This window comes from Sarcophilus harrisii, chromosome 4 (genome assembly GCF_902635505.1).
Source record: "Sarcophilus harrisii chromosome 4, mSarHar1.11, whole genome shotgun sequence".
NCBI classification, from domain to species: domain Eukaryota; kingdom Metazoa; phylum Chordata; class Mammalia; order Dasyuromorphia; family Dasyuridae; genus Sarcophilus; species Sarcophilus harrisii.
The window spans coordinates 454098755-454112051 of record NC_045429.1 but is presented as its reverse complement, the minus strand read 5'-3'; the positions used below and the strand labels follow the sequence as shown (position 1 = coordinate 454112051).

General features: G+C 58.7%; 1 protein-coding gene across 1 annotated transcript in view; it reads right to left on the bottom strand.

Annotated features, from left to right (window-relative positions):
* CLCN2 (chloride voltage-gated channel 2) overlaps nt 1–13297 on the bottom strand; it is a 22815-nt gene extending 9518 nt beyond the window's left edge. Inside the window, exons 1-17 of the mRNA XM_031968757.1 lie at nt 13138–13297; nt 10073–10229; nt 9762–9893; nt 9151–9279; nt 8932–9065; nt 8771–8848; nt 8567–8645; nt 8173–8298; nt 7422–7506; nt 7118–7219; nt 6200–6284; nt 5798–5953; nt 3922–3991; nt 3444–3680; nt 1910–2013; nt 1741–1799; nt 1150–1283 (exon numbers count right to left, since the gene is read on the bottom strand). Of these exons, the coding sequence (XP_031824617.1) occupies nt 1150–1283; nt 1741–1799; nt 1910–2013; nt 3444–3680; nt 3922–3991; nt 5798–5953; nt 6200–6284; nt 7118–7219; nt 7422–7506; nt 8173–8298; nt 8567–8645; nt 8771–8848; nt 8932–9065; nt 9151–9279; nt 9762–9893; nt 10073–10229; nt 13138–13197 (1927 nt within the window). The 5' untranslated portion in view covers nt 13198–13297. The remainder of the gene's footprint in view (nt 1–1149; nt 1284–1740; nt 1800–1909; nt 2014–3443; nt 3681–3921; nt 3992–5797; nt 5954–6199; nt 6285–7117; nt 7220–7421; nt 7507–8172; nt 8299–8566; nt 8646–8770; nt 8849–8931; nt 9066–9150; nt 9280–9761; nt 9894–10072; nt 10230–13137) is intronic.

Genomic DNA, 13297 nt, shown 5'->3' with positions numbered 1-13297 from the left:
TTTGGCCAAGATTACGGAACCCAAGCCCCTGAGTCCGGCTCTAGCAAGAAGAGCCCTAGAACTTCACGTGGCTTTCCAAAGTCTGGCCCCAATCAGTTCAACTGGTAACTGGAAAATAATTCCCAAAATAAACATGCAGTTCCTCAAAGATAATAATGGGGGGGGGTTGTGGATGAGCATCCACCTCTAGCTGAGCTACTGACTCAGCCCCCCTTGCTAAGTTTTGGGGGCCCCTTGGGCAGGCATGCTGCTCAGTCCATTAACCTTTCCCAAATTAATGCCTTTAAGTGCTTAAAATAAAATCTATAGGATTAAAAAGGAAACCAAATAAGTGAAAATACAGTTGTCAAGGTCCTTTTTTTTTTTAAACCCCAGGTCAAGTTTGTGGACCCTACATTAAGAACTCCTGATTTAGAGGCAGCTGGGTGGCCCAGTGGATAGCGCACCATCCCTGAAGTCAGGAGTTCAAATCTGGCTTCAGACACTTAATGCTTCCTGGCTGTGTGACTCTGGGTGAATCAATTAACCCCAATTGCAAAAAAAACCCCAAAACAACTCCTGATTTAACCCAATCACTTTGTTTTTTGCAGGTTAGGAGACTGAGGCTTAAGGGATGGGGCGACTTGCTCAGAACTAAGTGGAAATGTTGACTACGAATTCTGTGCCCTTTCCACGACATGGGCTCATGGCGGAGACAGACAAGTCTCAGTAGGTCTCAAGGGGCAGAATTATGATTTGAACTCAGGTCCCTGTGTCTGGAGCTGGGAGGAGCCTCAGAAGCCACCTGGCCCAGCCCCCATCATGAGGCCCTGAGAATGGGGAGATTCACCCCAGCTTCCACAGCGGGTCAGTGTCAGAGAGGGGGTTCTAATCCCGGTCTTCCACCCTTTGAGAGCAGCCCCTCAATCTAGAACGCCACAGTCTCCTGGAGAGAGGAGTTTCCCCCAAGACTCATGGGTAATAAAGGTCAGAGGTGAGATTTGAACCTGGGTCCTCTACAACTGGTGGCTTGTGGCCACGCGCCCCCCACGGTGCTCTAGAAATGCTGGTAAATGTTATTTCTCTTCTCATCTACCGCGCCAGACGCAGCTCGCTCCAGCCAGACCTCGGCCACTCACTGGCCCAGCTGCCCCCTCAGCCCGCCTTTACCTGGGGACTCCACGAGCGCCAGGGTCCGGCCCTTGGTGCGGTGTAATGCCATCCGAAGGTCCCGGAAGGTGCTGTTGAGGGCGATGTGGGGTACGTCCCGCACCATGATGTCCTCGACCCGAACCCGGTACTGCCTGGAAGACAAGAGAGCTGGGGCAGCCATGGCAGCAGGGAAGTCCCGAGAGGGCTCCGGAGCTGAGGGTGAGGAGAAGATACCCTGCAGAGTCTTCTTCCTCCCCATTTTACAGATGAAGAAACTGAGGCTCAGAGAGAAGCTCATTAAAGGGCCTAGAGGGATGGGTGGGATTCATCAGGGTCAGTGCAGGCATGGGGAACCCGCTGGAAACACCGGGGACCTTGGTAGCCTGGAGTTGGGGGCTTTGCCTGGAGTCAGGGGCCAGATGGGAGTGATCCCGGAGTTAGGAAGGGCCAGGCAGCCTGGATCTCATAGAAGAAGAGACTGGGGCCTCAGATATCCAGGGGCAGGAGGCAAGTCTGAAGCCACAGGCCAACACCCAGACCAGACTGTGTCCCTCCGCTGTTCCCCCCCCCCACCCCAGGCTCACCCCCCTCCCACCAGCGGCCCTCCACGGTGTCGGCCCCACCTGCCGGCAGGGGGCGCTTCGGCGGATGATGCTGCAGAGGGAGGGCTGCAGGCCAAAGGGGGGCCAGGATGGGCCTCATGCGGGCGGATGGCGATCGGCCTGTGAGCCAAACCATCCCGTGGACAGTGGGGGTCACTGCCCCCGAAGGGGCGCGCCGGGAAGAGCACCCACGTGTCCCGGGGAGAGCCCCCAGCCGGCCCATTCCCACCCCCACACACGTCACTGAGACGGCCACACAGGTGGCCACTGCAGATGGTAACTGCACAGTAGAATGTAATGTTTTTTTAAGGCAGGAAATCTTTCCTTCCTCCCTCCCTTCCCCTTCCTTCCTTCCTTCCTTCCTTCCTTCCTTCCTTCCTTCCTTCCTTCCTTCCTTCCTTCCTTCCCCTTCCTTCCTTCCTTCCTTCCTTCCCCTTCCTTCCCTTCCTTCCTTCCTTCCTCCTTCTTCCTTCCTTCCTTCCCTTCCTTCCTTCCTCCCTCCCTCCCTTCCTTCCTTCCTTCCTTCCCCTCCCTCCCTCCCCTTCCCTTCCTTCCTTCCTTCCCCCTTCCTTCCTCCCTCCCCTCCCTCCCCTTTCCTTCCTTTCCTTCCTTCCTTCCTTCCTTCCTTCCTTCCTTTTCCCTTCCTTCCTTCCTTCCTTCCTTCCTTCCTTCCTTCCTTCCTTCCTTCCTTCCTTCCTCCCCCTTCCCTTCCTTCCTTTCCCTTTTCCTTCCTCCCTCCCTCTTCCTTCCTTCCCTTCCCTCCCTCCCCCCCTCCCTCTCTCCTTCCTTCCTTCCTTCCTTCCTTCCTCCCTCCCTCCCTTTCCTTCCTTCCCTTCCTTTTCCTTCCTTCCTTCCTTCCTTCCTTCTTCCTTCCCTCCCTCCTCTTTCCTTCCTTCCTTCCTTCCCTCCCTCCCTCCCTCTCTTCCTTCCTTCCTTCCTTCTTACCTTCCTTCCTTCCTCCCCTCCCTCCCTCCTTCCTTCCCTTCCTTTCCTTCCTTCCTTCCTTCCTTCCTTCCTTCCTTCCTTCCTTCCTTCCTTCCTTCCCCTTCCTTCCTTCCTTCCTCCCTCCTTCCTTCCTTCCTTCTTACCTTCCCTTTCTCCCTCCCCTTCCTTCCTTCCCTTCCCTCCTCCCTCCCTCCCCTCCCTTCCTTCCTTCCTTCCTTCCCTTCCTTCCTCCCTCCCCCCTTTCCTTCCTTCCTTCCTTTCCTTCCTTCCTTCCTTTTCCTTCCTTCCTTCCCTTCCTTCCTTCCTTCCTTCCTTCCTTCCTTCCTTTTCCTTTCCTTCCTTCCCTTCCTTCCTTCCTTCCTTCCTTCCTTCCTCCCTCCCTCCCTCCCTCTCTTCCTTCCTTCCTTCCTTCTTACCTTCCTTCCTTCCTCCCTCCCTCCCTTTCCGTCCTTCCTTCCTTTCCTTCCTTCCTTCCTTCCTTCCTTCCTTCCTTCCTTTCCTTCCTTCCTTTCCTTCCTTCCTTCCTTTCCTTCCTTCCTTCCTTCCCTTCCTTCCTTCCTTCCTTCCTTCCTTCCCTTCCTTCCTTCCTTCCTTCCTTCCTTCCTTCCTTCCTTCCTTCCTTCCTTCCTTCCTTTTTTTCCTCCTCCCTTCCTTCCTCCTTCCTTCCTTTTGGTGCCTCTGGCGCATCTCACAGAGTAGATGCTCAATAAAGGCTCCTTATTGATCTCTTGATTGAAAGCCTTAGAACGGTGCTCTGGCCCTAGCAGAGGGAGAAAGGCCTTTTTCCGCCAGCAGGTGGCAGCAGAGCCCGAGAGCCTGAGAGCCGGAGCCTGGGCCCAGAATCCCGAGAGAAGCGGTCCCAGGGAGGCTGGGTTCTGGGGGCGTCCTCACCGACCACAGCGTAGCCCCCGGGCACTATCCGATAGGTGCTGCCGTCCGTGTGGATCCCGTCAGGGAACCACGCAGCCATGCTCTCCCCGACCAGGCGCCCGAACGCTGCTCCTGGAAGAGAGGGTTCCAAAAAGCTGACCGCCCCCCAGGCAGCCCGGGGGCCCGGGGGCGGCCCCCGCAGCCCCAGCGGGGGAGGGGCTTGTGGAAGGTCCCCCTGGCAGTAAGTGACAAAGCTCAAATCTGAAATGGAACCTTTTCTCCCAAAGTGACCGTCCCGGCATCTCAGCTGCCTCTCTCCACCAGGGGGGCCGCGGGAGGAGGGGAGGAGAGGTCAGCCAGCGGCTAAACTCACCAATCACAAAGACCGGCATGAAGGCTCCACAGGGCACAGGGATGGTGGTGGCCAGAGCCGACATCCAGAACTGTGGAGGGGGAGGACAAGGGACATCCCTGAGGCACGTCCCGTTTGGTGTCTAACGAGAGCTCCCAGCTGTCTCTGCCTCGAGTTTCTGCTGACTCCCACCTCTGCTCAAAGTGATCTCCCATAGGTGCAGCTCTGACCATCTTAGCTCCCTCCCCAACCCTAATGGCGTCATTATCACCATCACCATCATCACCATCACCAGCATCATCATCACCAGCATCACAGCATCATCACCATCACCACCATCGTCATCATTATCATCATTATCATTGCTAGCACTTACATAATGCTTTAAGTTTTACAAAGTACTTCACAAATATTCTATCATTTGATCCTCACGAGAACCCTAGAAGTGATATTATTATCCCCATTTTACAGATAAAGGAAACTGAGAAACAGAAAAATTAAGTGACTGGCCCAGGGTCACACAGATGCTAGATATCTAGGACAGGATTTGAACCCCTAACTCTTAAGTCCTTTGCTTTATCAACTTCTCCGCCTGGATATCCCTATTGTGGCAGGATCAAACATAACGGTCTCTGGCCCCGAGCGCCCTTCCCAAGCTGCCTCTTTCCTACCTTTCTGGTCTTCTTGGACTTGATTTCTTTGCACACCCTCTAGGATCCAGAGTGGCCTCCTACCTGCTTCTAGCATATGGCATTCCAGCTCTCATCTCCAAGCCTTTGCCTTGGCTGTCCCCCATGCCTGAAGCACCTTCCCTCCTCACCTCTGGGGCGTCCCCTTTCTGTAGGAGGCTTTTTGTTTAGCTGCCAGTGACATCTTTCAGCCTGTTTTGTGTCTACTCTGTATATATCTTGAGAATAGCTAATATTTATCTAATATGGTTTGCAAAGGGAATGTGTGTGTGTGTGTGTGAGTGTGTATTAGTTATTCACAGAATTGTCACATTGTTATGTCACAGAATTGTCTACTAAGACATTAGCTTCTGAGGGAGAGCTTTTTGGGCCTTTCTCTGGACCCCAGCACTTTGCCCAGTGTCCGGCACAGAGTAAGTGCTTCCGGCTGCTGGCTGGCCGGGCACTTCCCAGGTGCCTTGATGCTGGCAGCCAGGCGGGGGCAGAGAGCCGCCGGGGCCCTGGGCAGGCACCTGTGCAGACACTGCTGGCTGGGGGGCTCTGGGCAAATCAGGAACCTTTCTGAGCCTCGGGTTCCTAGACTGCTTCCGGGGGTTGTAGTGAGAAGCGAATGAGAAACCCCGAGGAATACTTTTTAACCTCTAAACTATAATCTAAACATTAGCTCCTTGTTATTATCGTTGTTAATCCTTCTCGCCACACGGGATGTCCGTAGCTCACTGGCCTAAGTCGGAGGCTGAGTCTAAACCACTAGTGTGTTGTAACCCCCCAAAGGAGGTGCCAGCGGAGGGTCCGGGCTATAACCCTGGCTCCCAGGAGCACTTTAAGACTCTCCTCATGACAGACTCTTAGGGAAGTGGGACAAGGATGTTTCCCATTTTTCGGATAAAGAAATTGAGACTTGGGATTGTGTGACTTGCCCAACATGCCCTAATCTAAGAGATGGTGGTGACCTCCTTTGCCATTTAGTCTGAGCCCCTGGGATTGCTGCAGCCCTTCCCGTAGCGGGGGCCTCCCTGCTCTGTTCAGAGACCGCCGTTCCCCAGGAGAATGGTCCCTGCCTCCTGTTTGCTGGGATCGGGCCTGGATTTGTCTGACGGCCGGCTCCCGCTTCTGAGACCAAGCAGCAAGGGCCAAGGGCTGGGATTCCCACCTTAAGTGGCGCTTCCCACTGTACCGCCCCGTCCCGGGGGAAGAAGGCTGCACACCTTCATGAGGATGAAGATGACGAGGGTGAGGAAGACGTTGGCGCGCGGGGGGCTCCAGGCCTGGGAAGTGCTGGGCATCTCCAGGTCCTCCACGATACCCTGGCGCACCCAGGTCCGGTTGTCGAACAGAGTGACCAGAGTCTCCTTCTGGGAGAGCTGAAGGTGGAGGGGGTTATTTGGGCTGGAGAGATGTGCCGGGAGGGGCCCCAGGCAGGAAGGGGGCCCCGGGAGGGAGGGAGGGGGCCCTAGGCCTTGGGAAGAAGCGAGAGCTGAGTCCACTGGGACTTCTTGGAGCCCAGTCTGAGGCGGGTTCTGGTCTCGGGCAGGCTCACGAGGAGGGAGCAGAGAGGGGGATACTGGAAAATGAAGGGCCTGTGAAAACCAGAGGGCAGGAAAAGTTACCTGTCCAGCCATGAACTGGCCAAAGCCAGGCGGGAAGGTCAGGGTGGAGATGAGCAGGGTCACCAGCGCTGGGAAGAGCAGGCGCCTAAAAATGAGAGAAATCCAAGCTCAGGCTGTCTTGAAGGCTGCCATGGGGGCTGCTGGTAGGAGACCGAGGGAGCGAGGGGCTTCTGATTTGGAGCTGGGAGAGGCCGGGCTGTCGTGTCATAGATGAGTGACCTGAGCCACAGAGGGGCCATGGGGGCACAGAGGGGCCATGGGGGCACAGAGCTGAGGCTGGGAGGGGCTTGAGGGGCCATGGGGGCACAGAGCCAAGGCTGGGAGGGGCCTGAGGAATCATGGGGGCACAGCAGGGCCATGGGGGCACAGAGCTGAGGCTGAGAGGGGCTTGGGGGGCTACCCATCCTGAGCACCCCATTTTACAAAGGGGGAAACTGAAGCCCAGAGGTGGGAGTGGCTTGTGCAAAGTTGCACAATGCGGGGAGAGCTGCTCTTTCTGAGCCTGGGACTGGGCCCGAGCCTCCTCCTGCACCTTACTGAAGGGCCCATGGTGAGGAGAACTGGGACACCCTGAAGATCCGCTCAAGAGTCTCTCCGGGATTCTTGGGTGGAGATCAGGGGCAGAGGGAAGCCATGCTCCCTCAGGGCTGCTTATTCAGGTGTTCCAGAGCTGCCCTCCCGTGGACTCTTCCCTGCTCTTTGCCCTGGGGGGGGGGGGGTTGGTGTGACTACACCCCAGGACCCATCTTTGACATTCCCTGTGGAACTTGAGGCAAATCTGCCCTGCCCCGAGCCTCGGTTTCCCCATCTGTAACATGAGGACTTCTGGGACGCCCTCCTGCCCTGGCTCTGCCCCGCTGCTCCCCCCTGCCCCGTCCATCCCCATGACCACTGCAGGGCAGGGCTGGCCTCTCTTACTTCTTCATCAGGAAGCGGTTGATGGTTTTTTGCTTCCGCATCACCTGGACGATCTTGCGGTTCAGGTAGACAAACAAGGCCCCCCCAAAGCCGCTTGCAATTCTGGGGGGGAGGAAGCGCGAGCATGAGGCAGAGGGGGCCCTAGGCCGCTCAGGCTCCCAGCCCTCCCTTCTCCTCGTCCCCCGCCCCCCTCCCAGCTCTCTCCCCCCTTTCTCCTTGTTCCCCTGCCCCCCTCCCAGCTTTTCTCCTCCCCCCCCGCCTCCCCCCCCTTCCTGGCCCTTCTCGCCAAACCTCTGGGCCTCACCCGATGACGGCGAAGGCCGGCAGCTCCTGTAGGTCAAAAGGGAAGTCAAGGCGGAACCGCGTTTTGAAGAGGGCGGTGATGGTCTCTGGGAGGAAGGAGAGAAAGCAGAGCGAGGCAATCTTGGTCCGAAGGGCCCCCCCCAACTGCCTCCTCTGAAGTCCCTCATTCAAGGGACGGGCACCTGGAGCTCAGAGTGGAAGGGCCCGAGTTATCCCATTCTATGGGGGAGGAAACGGGCCCGGAAGGGCCGGGTGATGCACAGAGGCCACGTCCAAGGCAAGATTCGAACCCAGGCTCTCTGCGTCTCCAGGTCCAGGTCCTCTTTTCACTGGACCAGGGCAGGGCGATTCCATTAACCTAAGCACCTACTATGTGCCAGGGCTTCTGGGGGATGTGAATGCGGAGTCAAAAGTCAAACAGTCTTTGCCCCAAAGGAGCATCTATTAGGCAGGAGACACCGAGACCAGAGGGTGGGGGTGCTTTTCTTGACCCAAGCTTGAATCCTGCCTCAGACATTTACTAGCTGCGAGATCCTGGGCAAGGCCCTTAAACTCTCTCGGGCTCAGTTTGCTCATCCGTAAAAAGGAGAAAATAAGAGCACGTTCCTCGCTGGGCATGGGGGGGTCAAAGGCAGCGGCGTTTGCCAGCTTGGAGCCGTAGCGATTATCGCCAAGGAGACCCCGGGGTCTGAGGGACGTCACCGCGTGTCCCGGCCCCTGGACCGCCTGTCGCTACCTCATCCCTCACCCACCTTCATCCCGATTCCAGACCGCCAGAACCCGGAAAATGAAGGCGCTGAAGGTGGCGGCAAAGAAGCCCCGCCAGTAGTTACGGACGGCGAAGAAGGTGGAGGTGACCTCAATGCTGAACAGGACTCCTGAGGGAAGGGAGAGGGAGGAGGGAGATGGGATCCAGCGGGCCCGGGGCTCCAGGGGACCCCGGGGCCGCAGCCCCGGTTCCTTTGCTTGTAGAGGAGAGGTTCATTGACTCACAGAGCTGGGAAGTGTTAGGGGCAGGATTCGAATCCAGGCCTCCCCACCCTCCCCTCAGGTGCTCCCTCCCTGGCACACTGCCCTGACTTGGGCAGGCAGGGAGGAGGGAAACACAAGGCCAGCAAGGAGCTGGGCCCGGCCCAGGGCTCCTACCTCCGATGGGAGCAGCAAAGCAGCAGCCAACGCCCACAGCACAGGCGGCTGCCAGCATCTCCGTGTTCCTCGACTCATTCTGGGGGGAAGGGGGGAGGGTGGGCGTGAGAACGGAGTCTCCCACAGCCAGACCCCAGGTGGCTCCTCCCAGCCCCCCGAGACCCCTTCTTCCAGGGCCCTCCCCGAGCCCAGCTCGCTCTGTACCTCGTAGATGCCCCCAAAGAGGGAGAGGAACTTGCTGAGGAGCGCCGCACACATGCTGGCGATGTGCACAAAGGGGCCCTGGGAAGGGAGAGGGGCCTGAGTGGGGGTCCCGACGCCCTGGGGCCCGCCCCCCCACCTCCCGGATGCCCTTCCGTGCCCACCTCCTTGCCCAGGGGCATGCCGCTTCCCAGGGCGCAGGTCAGCCCGATGACCTTGGCCACGAGGGTTTTGAGCGTGAGGTACTCCTTCAGCACGACGCCCCGGAGAATGGTCTTCATCTCTGGGATCCCAGAGCCTGGGGGGGAACAGCCGGTCTGGAGCTGGGCCCCCCTGCGCAGCCCCCCCGCTCCCACCCCCAGCCCTTTCTCTCGCCACGCTACCGACGGCTTGGGGGGCCAGGATCTGGGTGAATCCGGCCGAGAAGGTGATGAGGACCACGGGGTAGGTGACCCAGGCCAGATACTGCAGCAGGAGGCTGGTGTCCAAGCCCCGGGACATCCACTGCTGGGCTGGAAGGACACAGGATGCTGACTCCCAGCGGGCGACCTCCCTCCCTTCCTCCTCCCCCACACACCCAGGGCTCCGGCTCGTATCGGGGATACAAGGACAGGACCGAGTCCTCCCGGGGGATGGAAGCGAGGTGAGGGAGTGTGAGGGTGGACACTGGGAGGAAAGGGGCCCTCTGAGGGTGGTTAGTGCCCCCGGGGGAGCCATGCAGCGGAATGGTGGCAGCAGAAGCGCTCGGCGTGGTCTGGAGGGGGCTGTGGTTGGGCCGTCTGGGGACTGGCCCCGGGCATGGGCCCGCAGGCACCCAAGCATGGGCTCACAAGGGCCTGAGCATGGGCCCACAGGGCCTGGGCCTGGGCCCGGAAGCCAGGACTGAGCATGGGGAGATCAGTGAGTGGCGGGGGTCGAGTGGACGAGAGGCAGCAGTTCCGGGGACCCCGGCCAGGCCAGGCCACAGCACATCAGTCGGTGAGCCCCCCCTCACCCTGCAGACAGGCAGCAATAGCATAGTCCATGGCCCAGCTGACCAGCGCCATGAGCAGCCCCAGCAACACCAGGAAGATCCAGTCTTCACCAACCCTCGAGATCAGGAACTTATGACAGCGGACAGAGCAGACTAGGGCAAGGAAGGGAAGGGGGGGCTACTCAAAGCCGACTTCTTCCCCTCCCCCCCGCCCCCCCACCGAACAAGAGAGGCTCTGAGTGCCTCGGCCTCTCCCTGGACAAAGCCCCGCTCCCGCTCCCCCTGCCCCGGTCCCGTCCTTGCTCCCCGGCCCCCCTCGCCCCCGGTCTCACTGCGGCATCGGGCACAGCGGCTTTGTCCGTACTCCAGGAGCTCGGGGGGCGCCCGGGGAGAAGGAGGCCCCTTCCAGGGCTCGGCGCCCCCCAGCCGGATCCGGGCAGCCTCCTCCTTGGCAAAGGCACTGAGGTCCTGGGTGTACCGGCCATACATCTGGTGGGGGGGAGGGGAGAGGGGCATCAGGTGGGGTGAAGGGAGGACAAGGACCCAAGGAGAGCCCTGCACATTATCTCCAGCCTCCACCCGCCTCCTCCACCTGGGGCATTTCCAAAGGAGCAGGGCCGCGGAGAACAATGGAGACATTACAGTCTGGGGGGGGCCGCCGGGTGAGAGCGCGAGCCACAGCGTGTGGGCACGCCTCCAGTGGGGACAGCCTCCTCGGGCCTTTGTCCTATGCCTGAGGGTCATGGATAAGAGCGGAGCTCTTGGACAACTGGACAACGGGAGGTAGGAAGTCAGGAAGTAGGAGGAGAGAAGGTCAGGGAGCCCTGGGTGCACTGGGGCACTGGACGGGGGAGGCCCAAGAGCTGAAGGCCAGACCCGCCCTGGCTTAGGGAAAGGGGAGACTCCAATCCCTATCACGATGCTTTCTCTGGGCCTTCCTGGCCTGGGGCTGCCTCAGCTGCCTTCCTAATCCTCTTTCTGTGACCCCCCTAGTCTCCTCACCCTTCCCCGATCCTGCCAGCCTAGCCAGAAGCAGAGAGCTAGAGATACACTCTCGGGGAACCAGGAAACTCCAGTCTGCCCCCCCAGCCCTCTCTGGGCCCCTACATCCCCTTTCCAAAGGGGGGACAACTTGAGGGGATGGAGAACCTTTTCCTGGAGGTGATGGGGGAGATGACTTAAAGGGCCAAGTTCTGGGTTTAGATGATGGGGTGGAGGTGGGGGTGAGGAATGGGGAAAAAAATCAGTGAGCTACTGGTTTAGACCAGCCAAGCTGGGTGTGTGTGTGTGGGGAAGGGGGGGGGGGAGAGTAAATTCCGGCCACCACCCGCAGAGCTACATGACACAAAGGGCTCCTGTTGGGACTGAAATGTGGGGGGAGGCAAGTGGAGAAAGGAGAGAGACAGAGAGAGAGGGAAGCGAGGGGGGGGGGGGAAAGGAAGAAAGGGAAAGGGGAAAAGAGAAGAGAGACAGAAAGGGGGGAAAGGGTAGGGTAAAGAGATGAGAGAGGGCACAGGTAAAGAGAAAAGGAAGAGAGGAGAAGGAAGGGGAGAGAAGAGGGAGAGAGGAGGAAGAGAAAGTGAGCAGGAAAGGGAAAGGGAAAGATAAGGACAGGAGCAAAGGAAGGAAGAGAAGGGAGGGAAATTGGAGGGAACTCAAAGAAGAGTAAGGGCTGAAAAAAGAGAAAGAGGAGGAGGTGAGAGAAAAGGGAAAGGAAGGAAGAGAAGGGAGGGGAAATTGGAGAGAACTCAAGGAAGAGAAAGGGCTGGAAAAGGAGGAGGAAGAGGACAGAAAAGAAAAGGGAAAGAAAGGAAGGGGAGAAGAGAGAGGAAAGGAAAGAGAAGAAAATGAAGAGAGGGAAGACAACTAAAGAGGTGAAAGAGAAGAAGGGAAAACAGAAGTGAGAGGAAAGAAATAATAGAGAAGGGAATGAGAAGATAGAAAAAGGAAAGGAAAGGGAGACAAAGTGAGAAGAGAAGAGGAAGAAAAGAGAGGAAGGAAAATGGAAAAGAAAGGGAAAGGAAGAGAAAGGAGAGAGAAAGAGAAGGAAAGAAAGAAAGAAAGGAGGAAGAGAAATGGGAAGGAAGTGGACCGAAGAAATCAGAAAGAAGGTAACTAAAGAGGAAGGGAGGAAAAGAGGCAAAGGAAAGAAAGGCTAAGGAGGCAGAGAGAAATCAAAAGCAAAATGAGAAAGGGAGGAAAGAAGGGAATGGTGAAGAAGAATTGAGGGAAGGGAGGAATTAAAAAAAACTCTAGGCTCTCATCAAAAGGAAGAATTAAAGGCTAGGGTCCCAGCGGCACCTAAAGAGAACTGAGAGGCAGAAAGAGGCCCTGGAAGGCAGAGGCTCTCAGTTTGATTGCTCAGGGAACTCCTTCCACCTGCGAGCCCGTCCATGGTGCGAGTGGATTTTCCTGGGGAAGTGTCCCCTAGCCCATCTCTCCTGCCTTCACCTAGTCTCAGCCCCTTCTCTTTGTCCTTGTTCCTGCTCCTCAGGGAGCCTCCCACTCCTCAGCTTCCTTCCAGCGGACCCTGCCGGCCAGCCCCTCCCTCGTTCCCCATCTCCCCCCGCAGTCTCTGATCTCAGCGCTGGCCCCGCTGACTGCTGCTTCCCCTGCTCCTCCTCTGCCTCTCCCCAGGTTCCATCCCAGCTGCTGGGTTCTGACCTGGGGAGCACCCCCGTACCCTGCCTGCCCTCCCCATGGGCTCTGGCAGGAGATAAATGGCAGCCGAGATCCAAAGTGGAGTGGAGATCGGCCCAGTGAGTCATCCCAGCCCAGCGCCCCAGTGATCCCGGCCCCCTAATGGGGTCAGAGGACACAGGGCCAGGACTGGAGCTGGGCCTGCATTCCAGCCCACCCCCCGGGGTCTGGCTCCGGGCTGCGAGGGACCGTCCCAACTACCCCCAACAATTCCGCCTGGTTCTGGGCTGAGAGTCGAGCGAGCCGGAATGCGGCCCCTGGAGGGAGGAGATGGAGCAGGAGATGAAGAGCAAGGAGCTGCGGAGGAGAAAAAGGTCAAGGGAGAGGTGGTGCCGGGGCTCTGGCCCGTGCCCAGGTGAGAATAAAGGAGGGGGTGGGGACAGTCGTGCCGATCGGGGACATCTCGCCCGGAGTCTTTGTCCAGCGCTCCCGACGGCCCCCGCTCCGATCTTGGTCTCCCTTGACGAGTCAGTCATTCACCTCATGTCTGCCTCAGTTTCCCCACAGGTCTTTTCCTACCTGCTCCCTTTGCGTGTGGGTTGCGGGGGGTGTGTGTGAAGGGGCTTGAGAGAAGGGGAGAGAGGCAGGGACGGCAATCAGCGGGTCCCGGGCAGGAGCCCCGCCCCTGCCCCGAGCCCTGGCCCCGGCGGCCGGAGAAGAGAGGGCTGGGACTGGCTCCGAGCGGTCCTTCGCTTACCAGGGTCTGCTCGTACTGGAGAGCCCGGGGCTCCATCCCTTCCTCCGCGGCCGCCGCCATCTCCTCCACGTAGGGCAGCCCGGCCCGGGGCTCGGCTCCGACAGCTCAGCCTCAGTGCCCCAAGCCCGGGGCCCCGCTTCAGCGCCGTCCTCCCCCCGGC